This window comes from Pseudophryne corroboree, chromosome 6 (assembly GCF_028390025.1).
Source record: "Pseudophryne corroboree isolate aPseCor3 chromosome 6, aPseCor3.hap2, whole genome shotgun sequence".
Lineage (NCBI taxonomy): Eukaryota > Metazoa > Chordata > Amphibia > Anura > Myobatrachidae > Pseudophryne > Pseudophryne corroboree.
Genome location: NC_086449.1, coordinates 370,039 through 394,338, shown reverse-complemented (window position 1 = coordinate 394,338; position 24,300 = coordinate 370,039). Strand labels below are relative to the sequence as shown.

Sequence of the window (24,300 nt, the reverse complement as noted above, 5' to 3'; positions counted from 1 at the left end):
AAATGGGTCTCACCGAACCGTCCGGTTTCGGTACCACAAACAGTGTGGAATAGTAACCCCGTCCTTGTTGAAGTAGGGGCACCTTGACTATCACCTGCTGGGAATACAGCTTGTGAATTGCCTCTAGCACAGCCTCCCTGCCTGAGGGAGTTGTCGGCAAGGCAGATTTGAGGAAACGGCGGGGGGGAGACGCCTCGAATTCCAGCTTGTACCCCTGAGATACTACTTGAAGGATCCAGGGATCCACCTGTGAGCGAGCCCACCGATCGCTGAAATTTTGAGGCGGCCCCCCACCGTACCTGGCTACGCCTGTGGAGCCCCCGCATCATGCGGTGGACTCAGAGGAAGCGGGGGAAGAATTTTGATTCTGGGAACTGGCTGACTGGTGCAGCTTTTTCCCTCTTCCCTCGTCTCTGTGCAGAAAGGAAGCGCCTTTCTGAAGCCGAAAGGACTGTACCTGATAATACAGTGCTTTCTTAGGCTGTGAGGAAACCTGAGGTAAAAATTTTTCTTCCCAGCTGTTGCTGTGGATACGAGGTCCCAGAGACCATCCCCAAACAATTCCTCACCCTTATAAGGCTCTATGTGCCTTTTAAAGTCAGCATCACCTGTCCAGTGTTGGGTCTCTAATACCCTCCTGACAAAATGGACATTGCATTAATTCTGGATGCCAGCCGGCAAAATATCCCTCTGTGCATCCCTCATATATAAGATGACGTCTTATGTTCGCAAAATAGTATCCCTGTTTGACAGGGTTACAGACCACGCTGCAGCAGCACTATCTGCATGTCTCAGTCTAGTACCTGAGTGTGTAAATACAGACTTCAGGATAGCCTCCTGCTTTTTATCAGCAGGTACCTTCAAAGTGGCCGTATCCTAAGACGGCAGTGCCACCTTTTTTGACAAACGTGTGAGCGCCTTATCCACCCTAGGGGATATCTCCCAGCGTAACTTATCCTCTGGCGGGAAAAGGTACGCCATCAGTAACTTTTTAGAAATTATCAGTTTCTTATCGGGGGAACCCACGCTTTTTCACACTTCATTCACTCATTGGATGGGGGAACAAAACACTGCCTGCTTTTTCTCCCCAAACATAAAACCCTTTTTTAGTGGTACTTGGGTTAATGTCAGAAATGTGTAACACATTTTTTATTGCCGGGATCATGTAACGGATGTTCCTAGTGGATTGTGTATATGTCTCCACCTCGTCGACACTGGAGTCAGACTCCGTGTCGACATCTGTGTCTGCCATCTGAGGGAGCGGGCGTTTTTGAGCCCCTGATGGCCTTTGAGACGCCTGGGCAGGCGCGGGCTGAGAAGCCGGCTGTCCCATAGCTGTTACGTCATCCAGCCTTTTATGTAAGGAGTTGACACTGTCGGTTAATACCTTCCACCTATCCATCCACTCTGGTGTCGGCCCACAGGGGGCGACATCCCATTTATCGGCAACTGCTCCACCTCCACATAAGCCTCCTCATCAAACATGTCGACACAGCCGTACCGACACACCGCACACACACAGGGAATGCTCTGACTGAGGACAGGACCCCACACAGCCCTTTGGGGAGACAGAGAGAGAGTATGCCAGCACACACCAGAGCGCTATATAATGTAGGCAGTGGCGGAACAAGCAAGCGGTGGGCCCAGGTGCAACAAAATGCTTTGGGCCCCCCATCCAAGTACACCCCATGGGCAGTGCGCGCAAAAATACATAGTGGCGTGGCTTCGTGGGGAAGGGGTGTGTCCACAAAATAATACCAATTCATAAAACGGTGCACAGTAGTCTCCATTCTTCAAATTACGCCGCACAGTAGCACCACTACACCAGGTAGAGACCCTTTTACTCCTTACAGCGAACAGATTCCCCTTTTTACACATAACGGCAGACAGCGTGCACTTTTTACACATAACGGCAGACAGCGTGCCCTCGTTACACATAGCGGCAGACAGCATACACTTTTTACACAATGGCAGACAGCGTGCCCTCGTTACACATAGCGGCAGACAGCGTGCCCTCGTTACACATAGCGGCAGACAGCGTGCACTTTTTACACATTACGGCAGGCAGCGTCCCCATTTTACACATTACGGCAGACAGCGTCCCCATTTTACACATTACGGCAGACACCATACACTTTTACACATAACGGCAGATAGCGTGCCCTTTTTACACATTACGGCAGGCAGATTCTACCTTTTTACACATAGCGGCAGGCAGATTCCCCATTTTTACATTGCGGCATGCAGATTCCCCATTTTTATACATAGCGGCAGGCAGTCCCCCCTTTTTACACATTGCGGCAGGCAGTCCCAACAAATAAAAAAAGAAATTACCTGCTTGTTGCCAGGGGTTTCATGCACTTGGTTCCATGCACAGTGCCAGGATGTCATGCTCGTTGCCAGGGGTTTCATGCACTGGGTGTCATGCTCGTTGCTAGTGGGTAGTGCTTGTTGCTAGGGCCGTGCTCCCAGTGCCACATATGCTCCCAGTGCCAGATATTCCCCCACAGTGCCAGGTATATGCACCCAGTGCCAGATATTCTCCCACAGTGCCAGATATTCCCCCCCAGTGCCAGGTATATGCCCCCAGTGCCAGGTACATGCCCCCCCAGTGCCAGTTATATGCCCTAGTGCCAGGTATATGCCCCCAGTGCCAGATATTCCCCCCCAGTGCCTGCTTCCCCCCCAGTGCCAGGTATATGCCCCCAGTGCCGGGTATATGCCCCCCCAGTGCCAGATATTCTCCCACAGTGCCAGATATTCCCCCCCAGTGCCAGGTATATGCCCCCAGTGCCAGATATTCCCCCCCAGTGCCAGGTATATGCCCCCAGTGCCAGATATTCTCCCACAGTGCCAGATATTCCCCCCCAGTGCCAGGTATATGCCCCCAGTGCCAGGTACATGCCCTCAGTGCCGGGTATATGCCCCCCCAGTGAAAGGTATATGTCCCCAGTGCCAGATCTGTCCCCCCAGTGCCAGGTATATGTCCCCAGTGCCAGATCTGTCCCCCCAGTGCCAGGTATATGTCCCCAGTGCCAGATCTGTCCCCCCAGTGCCAGGTATATGTCCCCAGTGCCAGATCTGTCCCCCCAGTGCCAGGTATATGTCCCCAGTGCCAGATCTGTCCCCCCAGTGCCTGCTCCCCCGGTCCCCCCTCCCCCCCCTATGTGTTGGAGGGACACGAGCGCATCGCGCGTCTCTACTGTGTCCCTCCTGGCTCTCCCCCGCTTGTCTAATGAAGCATGTGCCGTTCGTGAGCCAATCAGAGCTCACGAACGGCACATGCTTCCTTAGAGCGGCCGGGGGAGAGCCAGGAGGGACACAGAGAGACGCGCGATGCGCTCGTGTCCCTCCAACACATAGGGGGGGGGGGGGGCCGGGGGAGCAGCAAGGAGGGAGAGGAGAACGCAGATTGACATGCGGACTCTCGTCCGCATGTCAATCTGTTCTAAATGCCGGCCGGCGGCTGTGGGCCCCTGAGTGCGGCGGGGCCCCAGTGCAATGCACTGCCTGCCCCGCCAGTAGTTCCGCCCCTGAATGTAGGGATAGACACTATCACTGAGTGAATTTTCCCCAATAGCTGCTTGTATAAACAATATTGCGCCTAAATTTAGTGCCCCCCCTCTCTTTTTAACCCTTTGAGCCTGAAAACTACAGGGGAGAGTCTGGGGAGCTGTCTTCCAGCTGCACTGTGAAGAGAAAATGGCGCCCAGTGTGCTGAGGGAGATAGCTCCGCCCCTTTTTCGCGGACTTTTCTCCCGCTTTTTTATGGATTCTGGCAGGGGTAATTATCACATATATAGCCTCTGGGGCTATATATTGTGATTATTTTGCCAGCCAAGGTGTTTTTATTGCTGCTCAGGGCGCCCCCCCCCCAGCGCCCTGCACCCTCAGTGACCGGAGTATGAAGTGTGTATGAGGAGCAATGGCGCACAGCTGCAGTGCTGTGCGCTACCTTGGTGAAGACTGAAGTCTTCTGCCGCCGATTTTCTGGACCATCTTCTTGCTTCTGGCTCTGTAAGGGGGCCGGCGGCGCGGCTCCGGGACCGAACATCAATGGCCGGTTCCATGCGGTCGATCCCTCTAGAGCTAATGGTGTCCAGTAGCCTAAGAAGCCCAAGCTACCACCAGTTAGGTAGGTTCGCTTCTTCTCCCCTTAGTCCCTCGTTGCAGTGAGCCTGTTGCCAGCAGGTCTCACTGTAAAATAAAAAACCTAACATATACTTTCTTTCTAGGAGCTCAGGAGAGCCCCTAGTGTGCATCCAGCTCGGCCGGGCACAGGATTCTAACTGAAGTCTGGAGGAGGGTCATAGTGGGAGGAGCCAGTGCACACCAGGTAGTACCAAATCTTTCTTTTAGTGTGCCCAGTCTCCTGCGGAGCCGTCTATTCCCCATGGTCCTTACGGAGTCCCCAGCATCCACTAGGACGTTAGAGAAATGCACTTACTATATCTGTCTGAATAATCATCTCCTATCCTCTGGGAATAGGAAGTGGCATGCTAATGGCCCTGTCCTAGCAGAGAGGTGTGAATGACAATACCTTTTGATGTGTAAGTTCCTTAGAGAAAGATGTTACTCACGGGGGATCTCCTTATCCCATAGATAAAGTCTATGGGCTTGGAACCTGTTTGTTTCATGTAGCTGATTAAATTGATATATGAATCCTGAATGGTAGATGCGGGAAGGAAGGATATTTGTTTGGTAAATCAAATACAAACCATATTTGAAGCTATGTGTTAAATGTATCAATGGCGAAGTGTAACCTCCCAGGTGGTAGGAATTGGAGTTTAAACTGATAACAAACGTTTGTATTTTGTAAGATTTCCTGATTGGATGGAAATTACTCAGGGGGGACATGACCCCCTGTGGTACTGTGTGGAAAATTGACATAAAAAGGAGGACTGCGTGCCTCCAGGGTGTATTATACCAACTACTTTCTGCTGGAACATCTTGCTGTATGCTGTTTCCCCTAGCAATAGGGAAGAGTTCTCTTTAGAACTATTTGTTGGCATTAAAACATCATCTGCCTCAAGAAGATTGCGTCATCTTGTGACCTGCAGGCCTATGCAAAACCTAGCCCCGTTCACCGGCTGTCTAGGGTGAAACAGCGTCTCCAAGTTCCGCCTTCCGCCAGCTACCGGTAGAGGACTAGTGGGGATTCGTCAATACCACACAGGTGTGGTAACGCAGTGTGTCGGCACATACAGAGCAGAACCGTGGTTCCAAACGCCACGGCAGCTTAGGAGTTTGGTGGTGGCAGCATAAACCCACCCACAGCGCAGTGAGTGGAGTCAGTAACAGGCGGTTACTGACGCTAAGTGGGAATCCCCTATGTGGTCAGGTCCCGTGTGACCTGAACATCCAATCTGTGTACTGGGGACGGGACGCGAAAGCGGTGACTGCTTTTCGTACGAGACCGTCCGGTCACACTAACATAAGTCTTTTTAGAGAAACTCAGTAGAGCTCCTCAGTGTGCATCCAGTCGACCTGAGCACATTTCTAAAACTGAGGTCTGGAGGAGGGGCATAGAGGGAGGAGCCAGTTCACACCCAATGAAAAGTCTTTAGAGTGCCCATGTCTCGTGCGGATCCCGTCTATACCCCATGGTCTTGATGTCGTCCCCAACATCCTCTAGGATTTATGAGAAATAATAAAACTAAAGAAGCTCTAGGAGCTCCCCTAGCTGTGACCGGATCCTCCGGGCACATTTTCTAAACTGAGTCTGATAGGAGGGGCATAGAGGGAGGAGCCAGCCCACACTCTCAAACTCATAAAGTGCCAGTGGCTCTTAGTGGACCCCTCTATAACCCATAGTACTAATGTGGACCCCAGCATCCTCTAGGACGTAAGAGAAAAATGGTAGATTGTTTTGCCATTGATGGCGGAGATCCAATGTTTCACCACCATCGATGGTACAGATCCCCTTGATGTTTTTTTCCTACTTGTTGCCAGGACACTGAGCCTAGCTCTGTCGCTGAATCCCACCCCAACCTCTGAATGGCCCACAGCTCAGTGAGTCAGAGCAGAAATCACCACCGATGATTCCCCTGTCAATGGTTTTATACCATCAAGGATAACCAATAGTGCCACTGAAAGTAAACCCATCAATGGCCATCCCTCAGGTGTCCCCTCATCCCACCAGCCCCTCCCTCACATCTCCCCCCTCATCCCACCAGCCCCTCCCTCACATGTACCCCCTCATCCCACCAGCCCCTCCCTCATACCACCAGCCCCTCCCTCACATCTCCCCCCTCATCCCACCAGCCCCTCCCTCACATGTACCCCCTCATCCCACCAGCCCCTCCCCCACATCTCTCCCCTCATCCCACCAGCCCCTCCCTCACATGTACCCCCTCATCCCACCAGCACCTCCCCCACATCTCTCCCCTCATCCCACCAGCCCCTCCCTCATACCACCAGCCCCTCCCTCACATGTCCCCCTCATACCACCAGCTTCTCCATCACATGTCCCCTCTCATCCCACCAGCCCCTCCCTCACGTCCCCCTCATCCCACTAGCCCCTCCCTCACATCCCCCCTCATTCCACCAGCTCCTCATTCACATGTCCCCCCTCATACCACCAGCACAGACCTCACATGTCCCTCCTCATACCACCAGCCACAACCTCACACGTCCCCCCTCATCTCACCAGCACCTACCTCACGTCCCCCCTCATACCTCAAGCCCCTCCCTCACATGTCCCCCCTCTTACCACCAGCCCCTCCCTCACATGTCCCCCCTCATACCTCCAGCCCCTACCTCACATGTCCCCCTCAGACCACCAGCCCCTCCCTCACATGCCCCCCTTCTTACCACCAGCCCCTCACTAACGTGTTCCCCTCATCCCACCAGCCCCTCCCTCACATGTCCCCCTCATCCCACCAGCCCCTCCCTCACATGTCCCCCCTCATACCACCAGCCCCTCCCTCACATGTCCCCCTCATCCCACCAGCCCCTCCTCACATGTCCCCCCTCATACCACCAGCCCCTCCCTCACATGTCCCCCCTCATACCACCAGCCCCTCCCTCACATGTCCCCCCTCATACCACCAGCCCCTCCCTCACACGTCCCCCCTTATACCACCAGCCCCTCCCTCACATGTCCCCCCTCTTACCACCAGCCCCTCCCTCACATGTCCCCCCTCATACCTCCAGCCCCTACCTCACATGTCCCCCCTCATACCTCCAGCCCCTACCTCACATGTCCCCCCTCTTACCACCAGCCCCTCCCTCACATGTCCCCCCTCATACCTCCAGCCCCTACCTCACATGTCCCCCTCATCCCACCAGCCCCTCCCTCACATGTCCCCCCTCATGCCACCAGCCCCTTCCCACCCCCCCTCACATGTCCACCCCCCCTCAATCCCCCAGATATTACGCAAAATACACAGCCAGGTCACCTGACGTGTGAGGTAATGGTGACGTGTAATCTCCCATCATACAGCGAGCAGAGAAGGACGCATGCGCAGTACCCGCTCCCTGGACACATTTCCGCGCATGCGCCCACCATTCCTTTACGGCAGCCTGAGCGCAGCGGCCGCAATGCCCTCTGGGAGGTGTAGTCCCGTGCCCCGGTAATGGGCGTGGTCTACCCGCGTCTTCTGAACTACGGCTCCCAGCAGGCAGCGCGGCGGCCGGAGCGGCGGGAGGGGATAGTGACGGAGATCGGTGTCTGGCCCCCGGAGGGGCCCCAGGAGCCGGACATGCTGGAGGCTGCCATGGGGGAGGACAGCGCCGAAGGTAGGAGGCCGGGAGAGGGAAAGGGAGAACGGGAGAGGGAAAGGGAGGCCGGGAGAGGGAAAGGGAGAACGGGAGGCTGGGAGAGGGTGTGGAGATCGGGAGCTAGATGGTGAGGCTGCCGGGGCCTCTGTGTGTGTGTGAGAGAGATGGGGAGGCTGCCGGGGCCTCTGTGTGAGATGGGGAGGCTGCCGGGGCCTCTGTGTGTGTGAGAGATGGGGAGGCTGCCGGGGCCTCTGTGTGTGAGAGAGATGGTGAGGCTGCCGGGGCCTCTGTGTGTGTGTGTGTGTGTGTGTGTGTGTGTGTGAGAGATGGGGAGGCTGCTGTGGCCTTTGTGTGTGTGAGAGAGATGTGGAGGCTGCCGGGGCCTCTGTGTGTGTGTGTGTGTGTGAGATGGGGAGGCTGCCGGGGCCTCTGTGTGTGTGAGAGAGAGATGGGGAGGCTGCCGGGGCCTCTGTGTGTGTGTGTGAGAGAGATGGGGAGGCTGCCGGGGCCTCTGTGTGTGTGAGAGATGGGGAGGCTGCCGGGGCCTCTGTGTGTGTGTGAGATGGGGAGGCTGCCGGGGCCTCTGTGTGTGTGTGTGTGAGAGAGATGGGGAGGCTGCCGGGGCCTCTGTGTGTGTGAGAGAGATGGGGAGGCTGCCGGGGCCTCTGTGTGTGTGAGAGAGATGGGGAGGCTGCCGGGGCCTCTGTGTGTGTGTGAGATGGGGAGGCTGCCGGGGCCTCTGTGAGAGAGAGAGATGGGGAGGCTGCCGGGGCCTCTGTGTGTGAGAGAGAGAGATGGGGAGGCTGCCGGGGCCTCTGTGTGTGAGAGAGAGAGATGGGGAGGCTGCCGGGGCCTCTGTGTGTGAGAGAGAGAGATGGGGAGGCTGCCGGGGCCTCTGTGTGTGTGAGAGAGATGGGGAGGCTGCCGGGGCCTCTGTGTGTGTGTGTGAGAGAGAGATGGGGAGGCTGCCGGGGCCTCTGTGTGTGTGTGAGAGATGGGGAGGCTGCCGGGGCCTCTGTGTGTGTGTGAGAGAGATGGGGAGGCTGCCGGGGCCTCTGTGTGTGTGAGATGGGGAGGCTGCCGGGGCCTCTGTGTGTGTGTGTGTGAGAGATGTGGAGGCTGCCGGGGCCTCTGTGTGTGTGTGTGTGTGTGAGAGAGATGGGGAGGCTGCCGGGGCCTCTGTGTGTGTGAGAGATGGGGAGGCTGCCGGGGCCTCTGTGTGTGTGTGTGAGATGGGGAGGCTGCCGGGGCCTCTGTGTGTGTGAGAGAGACGGGGAGGCTGCCGGGGCCTCTGTGAGAGAGAGAGATGGGGAGGCTGCCGGGGCCTCTGTGTGTGAGAGAGAGAGATGGGGAGGCTGCCGGGGCCTCTGTGTGTGTGAGAGAGATGGGGAGGCTGCCGGGGCCTCTGTGTGTGTGTGTGTGAGAGAGAGATGGGGAGGCTGCCGGGGCCTCTGTGTGTGTGAGAGAGATGGGGAGGCTGCCGGGGCCTCTGTGTGTGAGAGAGAGAGATGGGGAGGCTGCCGGGGCCTCTGTGTGTGAGAGAGAGAGATGGGGAGGCTGCCGGGGCCTCTGTGTGTGTGTGTGAGATGGGGAGGCTGCCGGGGCCTCTGTGAGAGAGAGATGGGGAGGCTGCCGGGGCCTCTGTGTGTGAGAGAGAGAGATGGGGAGGCTGCCGGGGCCTCTGTGTGTGAGAGAGAGAGATGGGGAGGCTGCCGGGGCCTCTGTGTGTGTGAGAGAGATGGGGAGGCTGCCGGGGCCTCTGTGTGTGAGAGAGATGGGGAGGCTGCCGGGGCCTCTGTGTGTGAGAGAGAGAGATGGGGAGGCTGCCGGGGCCTCTGTGTGTGAGAGAGAGAGATGGGGAGGCTGCCGGGGCCTCTGTGTGTGAGAGAGAGAGATGGGGAGGCTGCCGGGGCCTCTGTGTGTGTGTGTGAGAGAGATGGGGAGGCTGCCGGGGCCTCTGTGTGTGTGTGAGAGAGAGATGGGGAGGCTGCCGGGGCCTCTGTGTGTGAGAGAGAGATGGGGAGGCTGCCGGGGCCTCTGTGTGTGTGTGAGAGAGAGATGGGGAGGCTGCCGGGGCCTCTGTGTGTGTGTGAGAGAGATGGGGAGGCTGCCGGGGCCTCTGTGTGTGTGAGAGATGGTGAGGCTGCCGGGGCCTGTGTGTGTGTGAGAGAGAGAGATGGGGAGGCTGCCGGGGCCTCTGTGTGTGTGAGAGAGAGAGATGGGGAGGCTGCCGGGGCCTCTGTGTGTGTGAGAGAGAGAGATGGGGAGGCTGCCGGGGCCTCTGTGTGTGTGTGAGAGAGAGATGGGGAGGCTGCCGGGGCCTCTGTGTGTGTGTGAGAGAGATGGGGAGGCTGCCGGGGCCTCTGTGTGTGAGAGAGATGGGGAGGCTGCCGGGGCCTCTGTGTGTGAGAGAGATGGGGAGGCTGCCGGGGCCTCTGTGTGTGTGTGAGAGAGATGGGGAGGCTGCCGGGGGCCTCTGTGTGTGTGAGAGAGATGGGAAGGCTGCCGGGCCTCTGTGTGTGTGTGAGAGATGGTGAGGCTGCCGGGGCCTCTGTGTGTGTGAGAGAGATGGGGAGGCTGCCGGGGCCTCTGTGTGTGTGTGAGAGAGATGGGGAGGCTGCCGGGGCCTCTGTGTGTGTGTGAGAGATGTGGAGGTTGCTGGGGCCTCTGTGTGTGTGTGTGTGAGAGAGATGGTGAGGCTGCTGGGGCCTCTGTGTGTGTGTGAGAGAGATGGGGAGGCTGCCGGGGCCTCTGTGTGTGTGAGAGAGATGGGGAGGCTGCCGGGGCCTCTGTGTGTGTGTGAGAGAGATGGGGAGGCTGCCCGGGCCTCTGTGTGTGAGAGAGAGATGGGGAGGCTGCCGGGGCCTCTGTGTGTGTGAGAGAGATGGGGAGGCTGCCGGGGCCTCTGTGTGTGTGTGTGAGAGAGATGGGGAGGCTGCCGGGGCCTCTGTGTGTGAGACAGATGGGGAGGCTGCCGGGGCCTCTGTGTGTGAGAGAGATGGGGAGGCTGCCGGGGCCTCTGTGTGTGTGAGAGAGATGGGGAGGCTGCCGGGGCCTCTGTGTGTGTGAGAGAGATGGAGAGGCTGCCGGGGCCTCTGTGTGTGTGAGAGAGATGGGGAGGCTGCCGGGGCCTCTGTGTGTGTGTGAGAGAGATGGGGAGGCTGCCGGGGCCTCTGTGTGTATATGAGAGATGGGGAGGCTGCCGGGGCCTCTGTGTGTGTGTGTGAGAGAGATGGGGAGGCTGCCGGGGCCTCTGTGTGTGTGTGTGTGTGAGAGAGATGGGGAGGCTGCCGGGGCCTCTGTGTGTGTGTGTGTGTGTGTGTGAGAGAGATGGGGAGGCTGCCGGGGCCTCTGTGTGTGTGTGAGAGAGATGGTGAGGCTGCCGGGGCCTCTGTGTGTGTGAGAGAGATGGTGAGGCTGCCGGGGCCTCTGTGTGTGTGTGTGTGTGTGAGAGATGGGGAGGTTGCCGGGACCTCTGTGTGTGTGTGTGTGAGAGAGATGGTGAGGCTGCCGGGGCCTCTGTGTGTGTGTGTGTGTGAGAGAGATGGTGAGGCTGCCGGGGCCTCTGTGTGTGTGTGAGAGAGATGGGGAGGCTGCCGGGGCCTCTGTGTGTGTGTGTGTGAGAGATGGGGAGGCTGCCGGGGCCTCTGTGTGTGTGAGAGAGATGGGGAGGCTGCCGGTGCCTCTGTGTGTGTGTGTGATAGAGAGATGGGGAGGCTGCCGGGGCCTCTGTGTGTGTGTGTGAGAGATGGGGAGGCTGCCGGGGCCTCTGTGTGTGTGAGAGAGATGGGGAGGCTGCCGGGGCCTCTGTGTGTGTGTGTGAGAGAGATGGTGAGGCTGCCGGGGCCTCTGTGTGTGTGTGAGAGAGATGGGGAGGCTGCCGGGGCCTCTGTGTGTGTGTGTGTGAGAGATGGGGAGGCTGCCGGGGCCTCTGTGTGTGTGAGAGAGATGGGGAGGCTGCCGGTGCCTCTGTGTGTGTGTGTGAGAGATGGGGAGGCTGCCGGGGCCTCTGTGTGTGTGAGAGAGATGGGGAGGCTGCCGGGGCCTCTGTGTGTGTGTGTGAGAGAGATGGTGAGGCTGCCGGGGCCTCTGTGTGTGTGTGAGAGATGGGGAGGTTGCCGGGGCCTGTGTGTGTGAGAGAGATGGTGAGGCTGCCGGGGCCTCTGTGTGTGAGAGAGATGGTGAGGCTGCCGGGGCCTCTGTGTGTGTGTGAGAGAGATGGGGAGGCTGCCGGGGCCTGTGTGTGTGTGTGTGAGAGAGATGGTGAGGCTGCCGGGGCCTCTGTGTGTGTGTGAGAGATGGGGAGGTTGCCGGGGCCTCTGTGTGTGTGTGAGATGGGGAGGCTGCCGGGGCCTCTGTGTGTGTGTGAGAGAGATAGGGAGGCTGCCGGGGCCTCTGTGTGTGTGAGAGAGATGGTGAGGTTGCCGGGGCCTCTGTGTGTGTGAGAGAGATTGTGAGGCTGCCGGGGCTTCTGTGTGTGTGAGAGAGATGGTGAGGCTGCCGGGGCCTCTGTGTGTGTGAGAGAGATGGTGAGGCTGCCGGGGCCTCTGTGTGTGTGTGAGAGAGATGATGAGGCTGCCGGGGCCTCTGTGTGTGTGAGAGAGATGGTGAGGCTGCCGGGGCCTGTGTGAGAGATGGGGAGGTTGCCGGGGCCTCTGTGTGTGTGTGTGTGTGTGTGTGTGTGTGTGTGTGTGTGTGTGTGTGTGTGTGTGTGAGAGAGATGGTGAGGCTGCCGGGGCCTCTGTGTGTGTGAGAGAGATGGTGAGGCTGCCGGGGCCTCTGTGTGTGAGAGATGGGGAGGCTGCCGGGGCCTGTGTGTGTGTGAGAGAGATGGGGAGGCTGCCGGGGCCTGTGTGTGTGTGTGTGAGAGATGGGGAGGCTGCTGACGCCTGTGTGTGTGTGTGTGTGTGTGAGATGGGGAGGCTGCCGGGGCCTCTGTGTGTGAGAGAGATGGTGAGGCTGCCGGGGCCTCTGTGTGTGTGTGAGAGAGATAGGGAGGCTGCCGGGGCCTCTGTGTGTGTGAGAGAGATGGTGAGGTTGCCGGGGCCTCTGTGTGTGTGAGAGAGATTGTGAGGCTGCCGGGGCTTCTGTGTGTGTGAGAGAGATGGTGAGGCTGCCGGGGCCTCTGTGTGTGTGAGAGAGATGGTGAGGCTGCCGGGGCCTCTGTGTGTGTGTGAGAGAGATGATGAGGCTGCCGGGGCCTCTGTGTGTGTGAGAGAGATGGTGAGGCTGCCGGGGCCTGTGTGAGAGATGGGGAGGCTGCCGGGGCCTCTGTGTGTGTGTGTGTGTGTGTGTGTGTGTGTGAGAGAGATGGTGAGGCTGCCGGGGCCTCTGTGTGTGTGAGAGAGATGGTGAGGCTGCCGGGGCCTCTGTGTGTGAGAGATGGGGAGGCTGCCGGTGCCTGTGTGTGTGTGAGAGAGATGGGGAGGCTGCCGGGGCCTGTGTGTGTGTGTGAGAGATGGGGAGGCTGCTGACGCCTGTGTGTGTGTGTGTGTGTGTGTGAGATGGGGAGGCTGCCGGGGCCTCTGTGTGTGAGAGAGATGGTGAGGCTGCCGGGGCCTCTGTGTGTGTGTGTGTGTGTGTGTGTGAGAGATGGGGAGGCTGCTGTGGCCTTTGTGTGTGTGAGAGAGATGTGGAGGCTGCCGGGGCCTCTGTGTGTGTGTGTGTGTGAGAGATGGGGAGGCTGCTGGGGCCTCTGTGTGTGTGTGAGAGAGATGGGGAGGCTGCCGGGGCCTCTGTGTGAGAGAGATGGGGAGACTGCCGTGGCCTCTGTGTGTGAGAGAGATGGGGAGGCTGCTGTGGCCTTTGTGTGTGTGAGAGATGGGGAGGTTGCCGGGGCCTCTGTGTGTGTGAGAGAGATGGGGAGGCTGCCGGGGCCTCTGTGTGTGAGAGAGATGGGGAGGCTGCTGTGTCCTTTGTGTGTGTGAGAGAGATGTGGAGGCTGCCGGGGCCTCTGTGATGGGGGTTGTGTAGGTGGGGTTGTATAGTGTTGCCCCCTCTCGTTGTGGTGATACATGGTGGGGGCAATATGTTGATGCCACAAGGTTAATGTGTAATTATTCTCTTTCAGATCCATCTCTGAGTCTGAAGTCCGTGCCTCAGGTAAGGGTGCTGTGGGGTACGTGTATGTGGGCTGTGAGAGGGGGGATTCTGTCCGTGCCTCAGGTGAGTGTGCTGTGGGGTACACGTATGGAGGCTGTGGAAGGGAATTCTGTCCGTGCCTCAGGTGGGGGTGCTGTGGGATACACGTGTGTGTGGGCTGTAGGAGGGGGATTCTGCTGTGCCTCGGGTGAGGGTGCTGTGGGATACACGTGTATGTGGGCTGTGGAAGGGGATTCTTTCCGTGCCTCAGGTGGGGGAGCTGTGGGATACACGTGTGTGTGGGCTGTAGGAGGGGGATTCTGCTGTGCCTCAGGTGAGGGTGCTGTGGGATACACGTGCATGTGGGCTGTGGAAGGGGGTTTTGTCCGTGCCTCAGGTGGGGGAGCTGTGGGGTACACGTGTATGTGGGCTGTGGAAGGGGATTCTGTCCGTGCTTTAGGTGGGGGTGCTGTGGGATACACGTGTGTGTGTGGGCTGTGGAGGGGTATTCTGCTGTGCCTCAGGTGAGGGTGCTGTGGGGTGCACGTATGTGGGCTGTGGAAGGGGATTCTGTCCATGCCTCAGGTGAGGGTGCTGTGGGGTACACGTGTATGTGGGCTGTAGGAGGGGGATTCTGTCCGTGCCTCAGGTGGGGGTGCTGTGGGGTACACGTATGTGGGCTGTGGAAGGGGATTCTGTCCATGCCTCAGGTGAGGGTGCTGTGGGGTACACGTATGTGGCCGGAGAGACCCCCAGCCACGTGGACAATGGCCGCCGCGGCACTGAAGGGGTTAACTACTAGTGCCCGGCGCCATTATAAGGACAATGACCGCTTGGCGCCAGGTTTAAAATATTGTGGGAGCTAGGCGCCGTGTTTTATAAATGTAAAAAAATGTATTTTAACAATGTGCCGCGGTCCCGGACCTCTCCGTCGACCACGGCAGTGAGGGCAGCCCCCGGCGCGTTGAGCTGAGTGTGCGCGCCGGGGGAGAGGGAAACCGCTGCAGCCGGGAGATCAGCTCCCGCTGCAGCCATCGGGTGTGCGCTGCCGGAGTCCGGGAGCTCTGCTCCCGGCAGCGGTGAGCACAGCCCCCGGCGCACTGAGCTGTGTGTGGGCCGGGGGAGAAGGGTGAGCCGCTCTGCTCCCGGCGCCTCAGCCCATCGGAGGTGGTCAGCCGCGACGAACGTCCCAGGCTGCTGGGCGGAAAGGGGGGGTGCACCGCAGCCCGGCTCCCCGCCGGACGCTGCGGCGAGGGCACCAGATTTCAGCGCCGCATACAGGGGACCGGGCTAGCCGTCCCCCTGCGCGGCGAGGCCACCAGAGTGCGCCGCTCATGGGGGACCGGGCTAGCCGTCTCCCTAGCGGCGGGGGGATGAGTAGGTTGGTGAGTGCTGGGGTCCGGGAGCTATGCTCCTGGCACCTCAGCGCTGCAAAGGACCCAGAGCCACGGCGGCCGGGACAAGTATCCCGGGCCGCCGGGCTTCGGATCAGGGGGGTGCGCCGCTCCGTGCGGCGAGGCTACAAAAGTGAATGCCGCTCTGGGGGGACAGGGAGCCGCCAGCTCCCTGGACCCCAGAGGCAGGCAGGCAGGCTGGAGGATGGGGGAAGCCAGCCCCATACCTCCAGCGCTGAGAGAGAGAGCCCTAGCAGCCAGGCTGCAGGGCTTAGGGGAGCCCAGCGCTGAGCGCTGGGCACAGTACTTAAAGGGGAATATACCGTTTGTTTTAAATGAAATGTATTTAAAGGTAAATGCACTTACTTGGTTGTGTGTCCCAGGAGGGGGGGAATCCATGGCTGTGCAAGCTGATGGATTCTCCCAGACCTTTTCCCCAAAAAACGGAATACTTTCCCATCCAGCCTCACACTTGAAAGGGGCATTGGGAGAGAGAGAAGAAGCTCAGCTTTGAAACAAGCGGAGTGGTTTTCTGGAGCTCCATGGAGATCACCCGTAGTGGCCTGGAAACCTGGACCGGGGAGCTAGGCTGCCCAGCTCTGGAGCCCAAATCCAGGCTGCAGGCAGTGGGCTAGGTCCCGGGCAGGTTTCTGGAAGTCCGTTTAGGAGGGAAAACTTCCCCCAGCTTGGACTGAACACTGCACCGGGGCGTATCCTGATCCTCCAGGATGGAACAGTCAAAGGAGAACGACCACTCCCCACTGTCCATAGAGAACAATGTTAGCTGTGCATGTGACCAAGGCATGCACAGCTCATGGGTAAACATTGATTGGTTGTACACCACAGGGCGGGCTTACCCGCTGTGGTAATGTGTATTGGGGTAGGATAAAAGGAGGGCAGTTGCCCCATGGAAGTTGTAGTTGTACCATCTTATTCTGCTGGAACATCTTGCTGTATGCTGTTGCCCCTAGCAATAGGGAAGAGTTCTCTTTAGAACTATTGCAAATAAATACCATTTGCCTCAAGAAGACCATGTCATCTTGTGACCTACAGGGTTATGCCAAACATAGCCCCGTCCTCCGGCTGTCCAGGGAAGCACCTAACGTCTCCAAGTTCCGCCTTCCGCCAGCTACCGGCAGAGGCCTAGCTAGTGGGGATTCGTCAACACCACACAGGTGTGGTAAGGCAGTGCGTCGGCACATACAGAGCAGAACCGTGGTTCCAAACGCCACGGCAGGTTAGGAGTTTGGTGGTGGCAGCATAAACCCGCCCACAGCGCAGTGGGTGGAGTCAGTAACAGGCAGTTACTGACGGTAAGCGGGAATCCCCTATGTGGTCAGGCCTCGTGTGACCTAACCTTCCTATCTGCGCAGGAGACGGGACGCGAAAGCGGCGAGTGCTTTCGTACGGGACCGTCCTGTCACAGAAATTGGTGGCATAGCGGTGGGAGAATCCCAGGCGGCTTTTCATCACCCGATTGGAGAAGCCGAGTTACTCAGGAGAGGAGTAACTGCAGCGCAGGAGAACGCACAAGATGGCGGAATTCAGCGGAATGTCCAAGGGCGATCTGGAGATCGTATGCCAGGGGAAGGGTGTGGATATCCCTTCCAACGCGTCCAGAAGCGTCATTAAGGCGGCGCTCATGAGCTTGGAGGAGTCCCATCGGGCGGAGGTGGAAAACACTGACGGCGTCAGCATCGCAGAGGACGGCCCACCAGTGGACCTTCGTACAGAACCGGTGAGACACACAAGCCCCACCCTCTCTCACAGCAGCAATGTTTCCCAGCAATCCCTAGCAGAGCCAGGATCCCAACGTCCCAGGGGGGGCGGCCCGGATACCCTAGCAGATCGGCTAGCGGAATTGGGGGAAAGGGCAACGGAGCAAGAACGCATGCTTGTCATCCGGATGTGGCATGCGGAGCGGGCATCACCAGCCGTGGTACCCCGGGAGCCGTTGTCAGCTGTTGTACACAGATCAGGACGCGTTCAGTTTGCCAAGTTTGCAGACAGTGATGGGGACATTGATGGACATTTGCAAGTTTTTGAAAGGACTTGTAAACTACACGATCTACCCAAGTCAGAGTGGGTGAGACACCTTGTGCCCACTCTGCATGGAGAGGCCTTGGAGGCCTATCGAGGAGTGGCCACGGAGGACTGTGGGAACTACGACGAAGTTGCGAAGGCCCTCCTCCAGCGATTCTTCATCACTCCAGAGTCTTACAGGAAGAAGTTCAGAGACTTGCCCAAGAATCCTAGCAGCACCCATGAGCAGTTCGCCACCCAGCTGCGGCAGTACGTGGTGAAGTGGGTGAAGGATTCGAAAGCCACTACATGGGACGCACTGATTGACCTGATCTGCAGGAAGCAGTTCTACCGCAGGTGCGCCCCAGAAGTGAAGGAGTGGGTGCTAGATCGGGAGCCACCCAGCTTAAAGATGGCTGCCCTGTTAGCAGACAAGTATGTGGCAATTCGGCCGCAGGGGCAGAAGCGCCCAACCAGCAGCCAGCCCCAAAAGACTGTACCACCAGGGGGACACCCCTCTTCAGCTCATCGCCCCCCAAAGCAAGCATCTTCCGACCCGAGTGCTTTTGGCCAGCAACCACCCCGCAGTGCCCCTGCCAGTAATCAGAAGACATCGGAGCCATGCCTGGACAAAAAATGCTATGGTTTGTGGGAAAATCGGACATCTGAGGATGAACTGTCCTGCATCCCAAGCACCCCAGACTCGTGCCCCAAATCCGAGTGCTGGAGCCCGGATTGCTTGCTTAACCCGTGGAGATGAGCTTCCAGAGACTGTACCCCCTCCAGTCAGTCCGATGGAGTGTGGCGAGAAGCAGGTGGACTCCGCGGAAAGAGTCACCTGTATGGCTAAGAAGCCCCCACCAAATATGTGGCGGCACCTGCAGCCGGTCCAAGTGGGGTCCCTGCAGGGCGAAGGCTTAAGAGACTCTGGGGCCTCCATAACTGTTGTAAGCCCCCACCTTGTCGATCCTGCTGCAGTACTGCAGGGTTGCACTGCAAAAGTTACAGTGGCCGATGGGCTAGAGCATGGGTCTTCAACCGGCGGCCCTCCAGCTGCTGTGGAACTGCACATCCCAGCATGCCCTGCCACAGTTTTGCTATTAAGGCATGCTAAAACTGAGCAGGGCATGCTGGGATGTGTAGTTCCACAACAGCCTGAGGGCCACAGGTTGAAGACCCATGGGCTAGAGCGAGAAGTGCCCATGGCCAGAGTCTACCTCGACTGGGGAGCTGGAGAAGAGCTAAGAGATGTTGCCGTAATGGATGGCCTCCCAACTGATGTCATCTTGGGGAATGATCTCGGTGGAGGAATCGTTACTGCCTTTGCGAATGCCATCACCCGGAGTCAAGCGGCCAGACTACAGTCTTCATCGTCTCTGCCAGCACAGCCCAGCCCAGAGGAAAAGACCACAGCGGCTGAACAACTGCCAACCACAGCGTCGGCCATCCCAGAGGAAAAGACCACAGCGGCCAGATCAGCACATCTGCCCCTTGCCTCTGGTGGGCCTACGTCCCCTAGCAACGCAGAGGATGTCGGTTCCAGTTTGTTGAATCTTGTGGGAGTGCCCAGTGATGCTCCTGTCCCTAGTGGTTTGCCAACTCCGGCGGTGAGTATGAGCGACTAACCCAACCCTACCATGACTGACCCCAACTTGACTGACCCCAATATTCCCCCTGTAGAGTGTCCAAACTTAGGAGAAAGTGAGGGCCGCAGGCAGGAGTTTAGGGAAGCTCAGCTCTCTGACCCATCCCTGGAAGGTATGAGGCGCCAAGCTGGCCGCGGCCTTGCTAGGATGGGGGCAGGGAGTGTGACCTGGTGGAAACGGTTACTGTACCGGGTAGCCAAGGTAGAAGGGGATAGGCCAGTGCGGGAGCAAGTTCAACTGGTGGTTCCCAGGAGCTTTCGGGAGCAACTGATGTCAGTTGCACACGAAATTCCTTTGGCGGGACACCAGGGGAGGGACCGAACACTGAGGCGCCTGACGCAGAACTTTTTTTGGCCCGGAGTGTCGGATGACGTCCGGACCTACCGTAAGTCCTGTGATGTATGCCAACGGCTTGGATGCCCCAGTGCTCTGGCTCCCCTGAGGTCTTTGCCAATAGTCGGGGAACCTTTCCAACGAGTGGCTGTGGACATAGTCGGTCCCCTACCTGTGCCCAGTAGATCGGGGAAGAGATACATCCTCACCGTGGTGGATTATGCTACCCGGTATCCAGAGGCTGTGGCTCTGTACGCCATCACTGCGGAAAAGGTAGCGGACGCTCTGCTAGGCATATTTAGTAGAGTAGGGTTCCCCAGTGAGATCCTAACTGATCAAGGGACGCAGTTCATGAGTGATCTGGTCCAGTGTCTTTGGGCGAGGTGCGGAGTGCGTCAACTCCGCACTGCCCCCTATCATCCCCAGACTAACGGACTTTGCGAAAGATTTAATGGCACTCTGAAGCAGATGCTACGGGCATTTGTGACTTCGGAGGGATAGACTGGGAGCAATACCTGCCGCACCTCCTGTTTGCATATCGGGAGGTACCCCAGGAGTCGACCGGATTCTCGCCCTTCGAGTTACTATATGGCCGCAGAGTCCGTGGACCTCTTGACCTGTTCCGGGAGTCTTGGGAGGGGGGAGCTGATCCACCAGGATGAGTCCGTGGTGGAGTATGTGTTGAAGCTCAGAGATCGTTTAGAGAATCTCATGGGACTAGCGCAAGCGAATCTTGCGGAAGCACAGACCAAGCAGAAGACTTGGTATGACCAGGGCGCGCGTGCTCGGGTCTTTGGAGTCGGGCAAAAGGTGCTGGTTCTGGTGCCCACGCGTCAGAACAAGCTCCAGGCTGCCTGGGCGGGACCGTACACGTTCGCAAAACTCCTAAGCGACATCACCTACGTGGTGTCATTTGACAGCGATGGTAGGAGACAGCGTACCTACCATATAAACATGTTAAAGGCATACCACGGGTGTGTGGAGTCGGTAGCCGCGGTGTGCTGCCTGCCGATGGAGGAACCGGGAAAAGATCCCATTCCTGACCTCCTCGCGGATGCCAAGGGTGAGGGTGGTGTAGAGGAAGTTAGCTGGAGCAGTGAGCTTGGTAACCCCAAGAGGGAGCAGCTGGAGTCAGTGCTGCAGTCCTTTGAGGCCCAGTTCAGCAGGAAGCCCGGCCTGACTTCCCTACGTGCCCATCATGTAGACACTGGTGAGCATAGGTCGGTTCGGCAACCCGCGTATCGGGTCTCACCAGAGGCGCAGGCGAGTATCTACCAAGAGGTGCAGGAGATGTCAGCGCTAGGCGTAATCACGCGCTCCAACACTCCCCTGGCCGCCTCCGTTGTACTGGTTCCCAAGAAGGACCGGACAACCAGGTTCTGCGTAGACTACCGCCGGTTGAACGAAGTGACCAAATCAGACGCCTATCCCGTACCCCGCATTGACGCACTGTTAGACGAGTTGGCTGGAGCGAAGTACATCTCTACGTTCGACCTGAGCAAGGGGTATTGGCAGATACCAATGACTCCCGAGGCTCAGGAACGGTCCGCCTTCATCACCTCCTTTGGCTTGTTTGAGTTCAAAACCATGCCATTTGGGATGAAGAATGCACCAGCCACCTTCCAGAGTGTGGTCGATGACCTGCTGAAGGGGTTCAGAGAGTTCGCCCAGGCCTACTTGGATGACATTTGCTGTCTTCAGCCGAACCTGGGAAGAGCACCTGAGGCATGTGGGGTTGGTGTTAGAGAGGATTTGGTGGTCAGGTCTGACCATCAGGGCAGACAAGTGCCAAATGGGGATGTCAGAGGTACAGTACCTGGGACACCGTGTGGGGGGAGGTAAGGTGACACCGTGTGGGGGGAGGTAAGGTGAAGCCTGAACCAGCGAAGGTGGAGGCAATCCGCGACTGGCCCCGGCCCACAACCCAGAGACAGGTCCTGGCTTTCTTAGGGATCGCAGGGTACTACAGACGTTTTGTCCCTGACTTTAGTTCCGTGGCCAAACCCCTGACTGATCTGACTAAGAAGAAACTCCCCAAGATAGTTGACTGGACGACCGCATGTGAGTTGGCATTCCAGTCGTTGAAAACCGCTCTAGTACAAGCCCCAGTACTGATGGCGCCGGACTATAGTAAAAACTTTGTTGTACAGACTGATGCGTCACAGTACGGACTCGGGGCAGTACTGAGCCAAGAGGGGCCGGATGGACAGGAGCACCCTGTGGCCTATTTGAGCAGAAAGCTGCTACCGCGGGAGGTGGGGTATGCCACAATTGAAAAGGAGTGTTTGGCTATTGTTTGGGCTGTGAAGAAGCTTCAGCCCTATTTGTATGGCCGCCATTTTGCGGTGGTAACGGACCACAATCCATTACGGTGGCTCCAGCACACCACGGGGGAAAACGGCAGACTGTTGCGGTGGAGCCTTGCTCTTCAGGTTTATGACTTTCATATTATCCACAAGCAAGGCAAGGCTCATAGCAATGCGGATGGACTGTCACGTCAGGAGGAGCCTGAACCCCCAAAGAACTCCCGGTAACCTCATTAAGGACTGCTGGACCAGGGACCAAATCGTTGGGACATGGGTCCCTGGTTGACCCGCTTGAATGGGGGGGGGGGAGTGTGGCCGGAGAGACCCCCAGCCATGTGGACAATGGCCGCTGCTGCACTGAAGGGGTTAACCCCTAGAGCCCGGCGCCATTATAAGGACAATGGGCGCTTGGCTCCAGGTTTAAAATATTGTGGGCGCTAGGCACCGTGTTTTATGAATGTAAAAAAATGTATTTTAACAATGTGCCGCGGTCCCGGACCTCTCCGGCGACCGCGACTGTGAGGGCAGCCCCCCGCGCTGAGCAGAGTGTGTGCGCCGGGGGAGAGGGGAACCGCTGCAGCCGGGAGATCAGCTCCCGCTGCAGCTATCGGGTGTGCGCCGCCGGAGTCCGGGAGCTCCGCTCCTGGCAGCAGTGAGCACAGCCCCCGGCGCACTGAGCTGTGTGTGCGCCGGGGGAGAAGGGTGAGCCGCTGCGGGTGGGAGCTCAGTTCCCGCTGCTGCGCGCTCCGTGGTTGCCTCAGCCCATCGGAGGTGGTCAGCCGCGGCAGCCGGGACGAACGTCCAGGGCTGCTGGGCGGAAAGGGGGGGGGTGCGCCGCAGCCCGGCTCCCCGCCGGACGCTGCGGCGAGGGCACCAGATTTCAGTGCCGCATACAGGGGACCGGGCTAGCCGGCCCCCTGCGCGGCGAGGCCACCAGAGTGCGCCGCTCATGGGGGACCGGGCTAGCCGTCTCCCTAGCGGCGGGGGGGGTGAGTAGGTTGGTGAGTGCTGCAAAGGACCCAGAGCCACGGCGGCCGGGACAAGTGTCCCGGGCCGCCGGGCTTCGGATCAGGGGGGTGCGCTGCTCCGTGCGGCGAGGCTACAAAAGTGAATGCCGCTCTGGGGGGACAGGGAGCCGCCAGCTCCCTGGACCCCAGAGGCAGGCAGGCAGGCTGGAGGATGGGGGAAGCCAGCCCCATACCTCCAGCGCTGAGAGAGAGAGCCATAGCAGCCAGGCTGCAGGGCTAGGGGAGCCCAGTGCTGAACGCTGGGCACAGTACTTAAAGGGGAATGTACAGTGTGTTTTAAATTAAATGTATTTAAAGGTAAATGCACTTACTTGGTTGTGTGACCCAGGAGGGGGGAATCCATGGCTGTGCAAGCTGATGGATTCTCCCAGACCTTTTCCCCAAAAAACGGAATACTTTCCCATCCAGCCTCACACTTGAAAGGGGCATTGGGAGAGAGAGAAGATGCTCAGCTTTGAAACAAGCTGAGTGGTTTTCTGGAGCTCCATGGAGATCACCCGTAGTGGCCTGGAAACCTGGACCGGGGAGCTAGGCTGCCCAGCTCTGGAGCCCAAATCCAGGCTGCAGGCAGTGGGCTAGGTCCCGGGCAGGTTTCTGGAAGTCAGTTTAGGAGGGAAAACTTCCCCCAGCCTAGACTGAACGGCATCGGGGCGTATCCTGATCCTCCAGGATGGAACAGTCAAAGGAGAACGACCACTCCCCACTGTCCATAGAGAACAATGTTGGCTGTGCATGTGACCAAGACATGCACAGCTCATGGGTAAACATTGATTGGTTGTACACCACAGGGCGGGCTTACCCCCTGTGGTAATGTGTATTGGGGTAGGATAAAAGGAGGGCAGTTGCCCCATGGAAGTTGTAGTTGTACCATCTTATTCTGCTGGAACATCTTGCTGTATGCTGTTGCCCCTAGCAATAGGGAAGAGTTCTCTTTAGAACTATTGCAAATAAATACCATTTGCCTCAAGAAGACCGCGTCATCTTGTGACCTACAGGGTTATGCCAAACATAGCCCCGTCCTCCGGCTGTCCAGGGAAGCACCTAACGTCTCCAAGTTCCACCTTCCGCCAGCTACCGGCAGAAGCCTAGCAAGTGGCTAGTGGGGATTCGTCAACACCACACAGGTGTGGTAAGGCAGTGCGTCGGCACATACAGAGCAGAACCGTGGTTCCAAACGCCACGGCAGGTTAGGAGTTTGGTGGCAGCATAAACCCGCCCACAGCGCAGTGGGTGGAGTCAGTAACAGGCGGTTACTGACGGTAAGCGGGAATCCCCTATGTGGTCAGGCCTCGTGTGACCTAACCTTCCAATCTGTGCGCAGGAGTCGGGACGCGAAAGCGGCGAGTGATTTCGTACGGGACCATCCTGTCACAACGTATTTGGGCTGTGGAAGGGGATTTTGTCCGTGCCTCAGGTGGGGGTACTGTGGGATACACATATGTGGGCTGTGGAAAGGGGATTCTGTCCGTGCCTCAGGTGAGGGTGCTGTGGGGTACACGTGTATGTGGGCTGTAGGAGGGGGGTTCTGTCCGTGCCTCAGGTGTAGGTGCTGTGGGGCTCACATGTATGTGGGCTGTAGGAGGGGAATTCTGTCTGTGCCTCAGGTGGGGGTGCTGTAGGGTACACGTGTGTGTGTGTGCTGTAGGAGGGAGATTCTGTCCGTGCCTCAGGTGGGGGTGCTGTGGGGTACACGTGTGTGTGTGTGTGCTGTAGGAGGGAGATTCTGTCCGTGCCTCAGGTGGGGGTGCTGTGGGGTACACGTATTTGG

General features: G+C 58.3%; 1 protein-coding gene and 1 long non-coding RNA gene across 3 annotated transcripts in view; one reads left to right on the top strand and one right to left on the bottom strand.

The window, feature by feature from the left end:
* LOC134935836 (uncharacterized) overlaps positions 1-7,467 on the bottom strand; it is a 54,688-nt gene extending 47,221 nt beyond the window's left edge. Inside the window, exon 1 of the long non-coding RNA XR_010180418.1 lies at positions 7,401-7,467. This is a non-coding gene — a long non-coding RNA (uncharacterized LOC134935836). The remainder of the gene's footprint in view (positions 1-7,400) is intronic.
* Positions 7,468-7,497: 30 nt separating this feature from the next.
* Positions 7,498-24,300, top strand: part of PHF23 (PHD finger protein 23) — a 30,866-nt gene continuing 14,063 nt past the window's right edge. Inside the window, exons 1-2 of one of the 2 annotated variants that reach the window (XM_063930653.1) lie at positions 7,498-7,740; positions 13,793-13,824. In XM_063930653.1, the coding sequence (XP_063786723.1) occupies positions 7,578-7,740; positions 13,793-13,824 (195 nt within the window). In that variant the 5' untranslated portion in view covers positions 7,498-7,577. The remainder of the gene's footprint in view (positions 7,741-13,792; positions 13,825-24,300) is intronic. The other variant, XM_063930652.1, reaches the window with a different exon arrangement.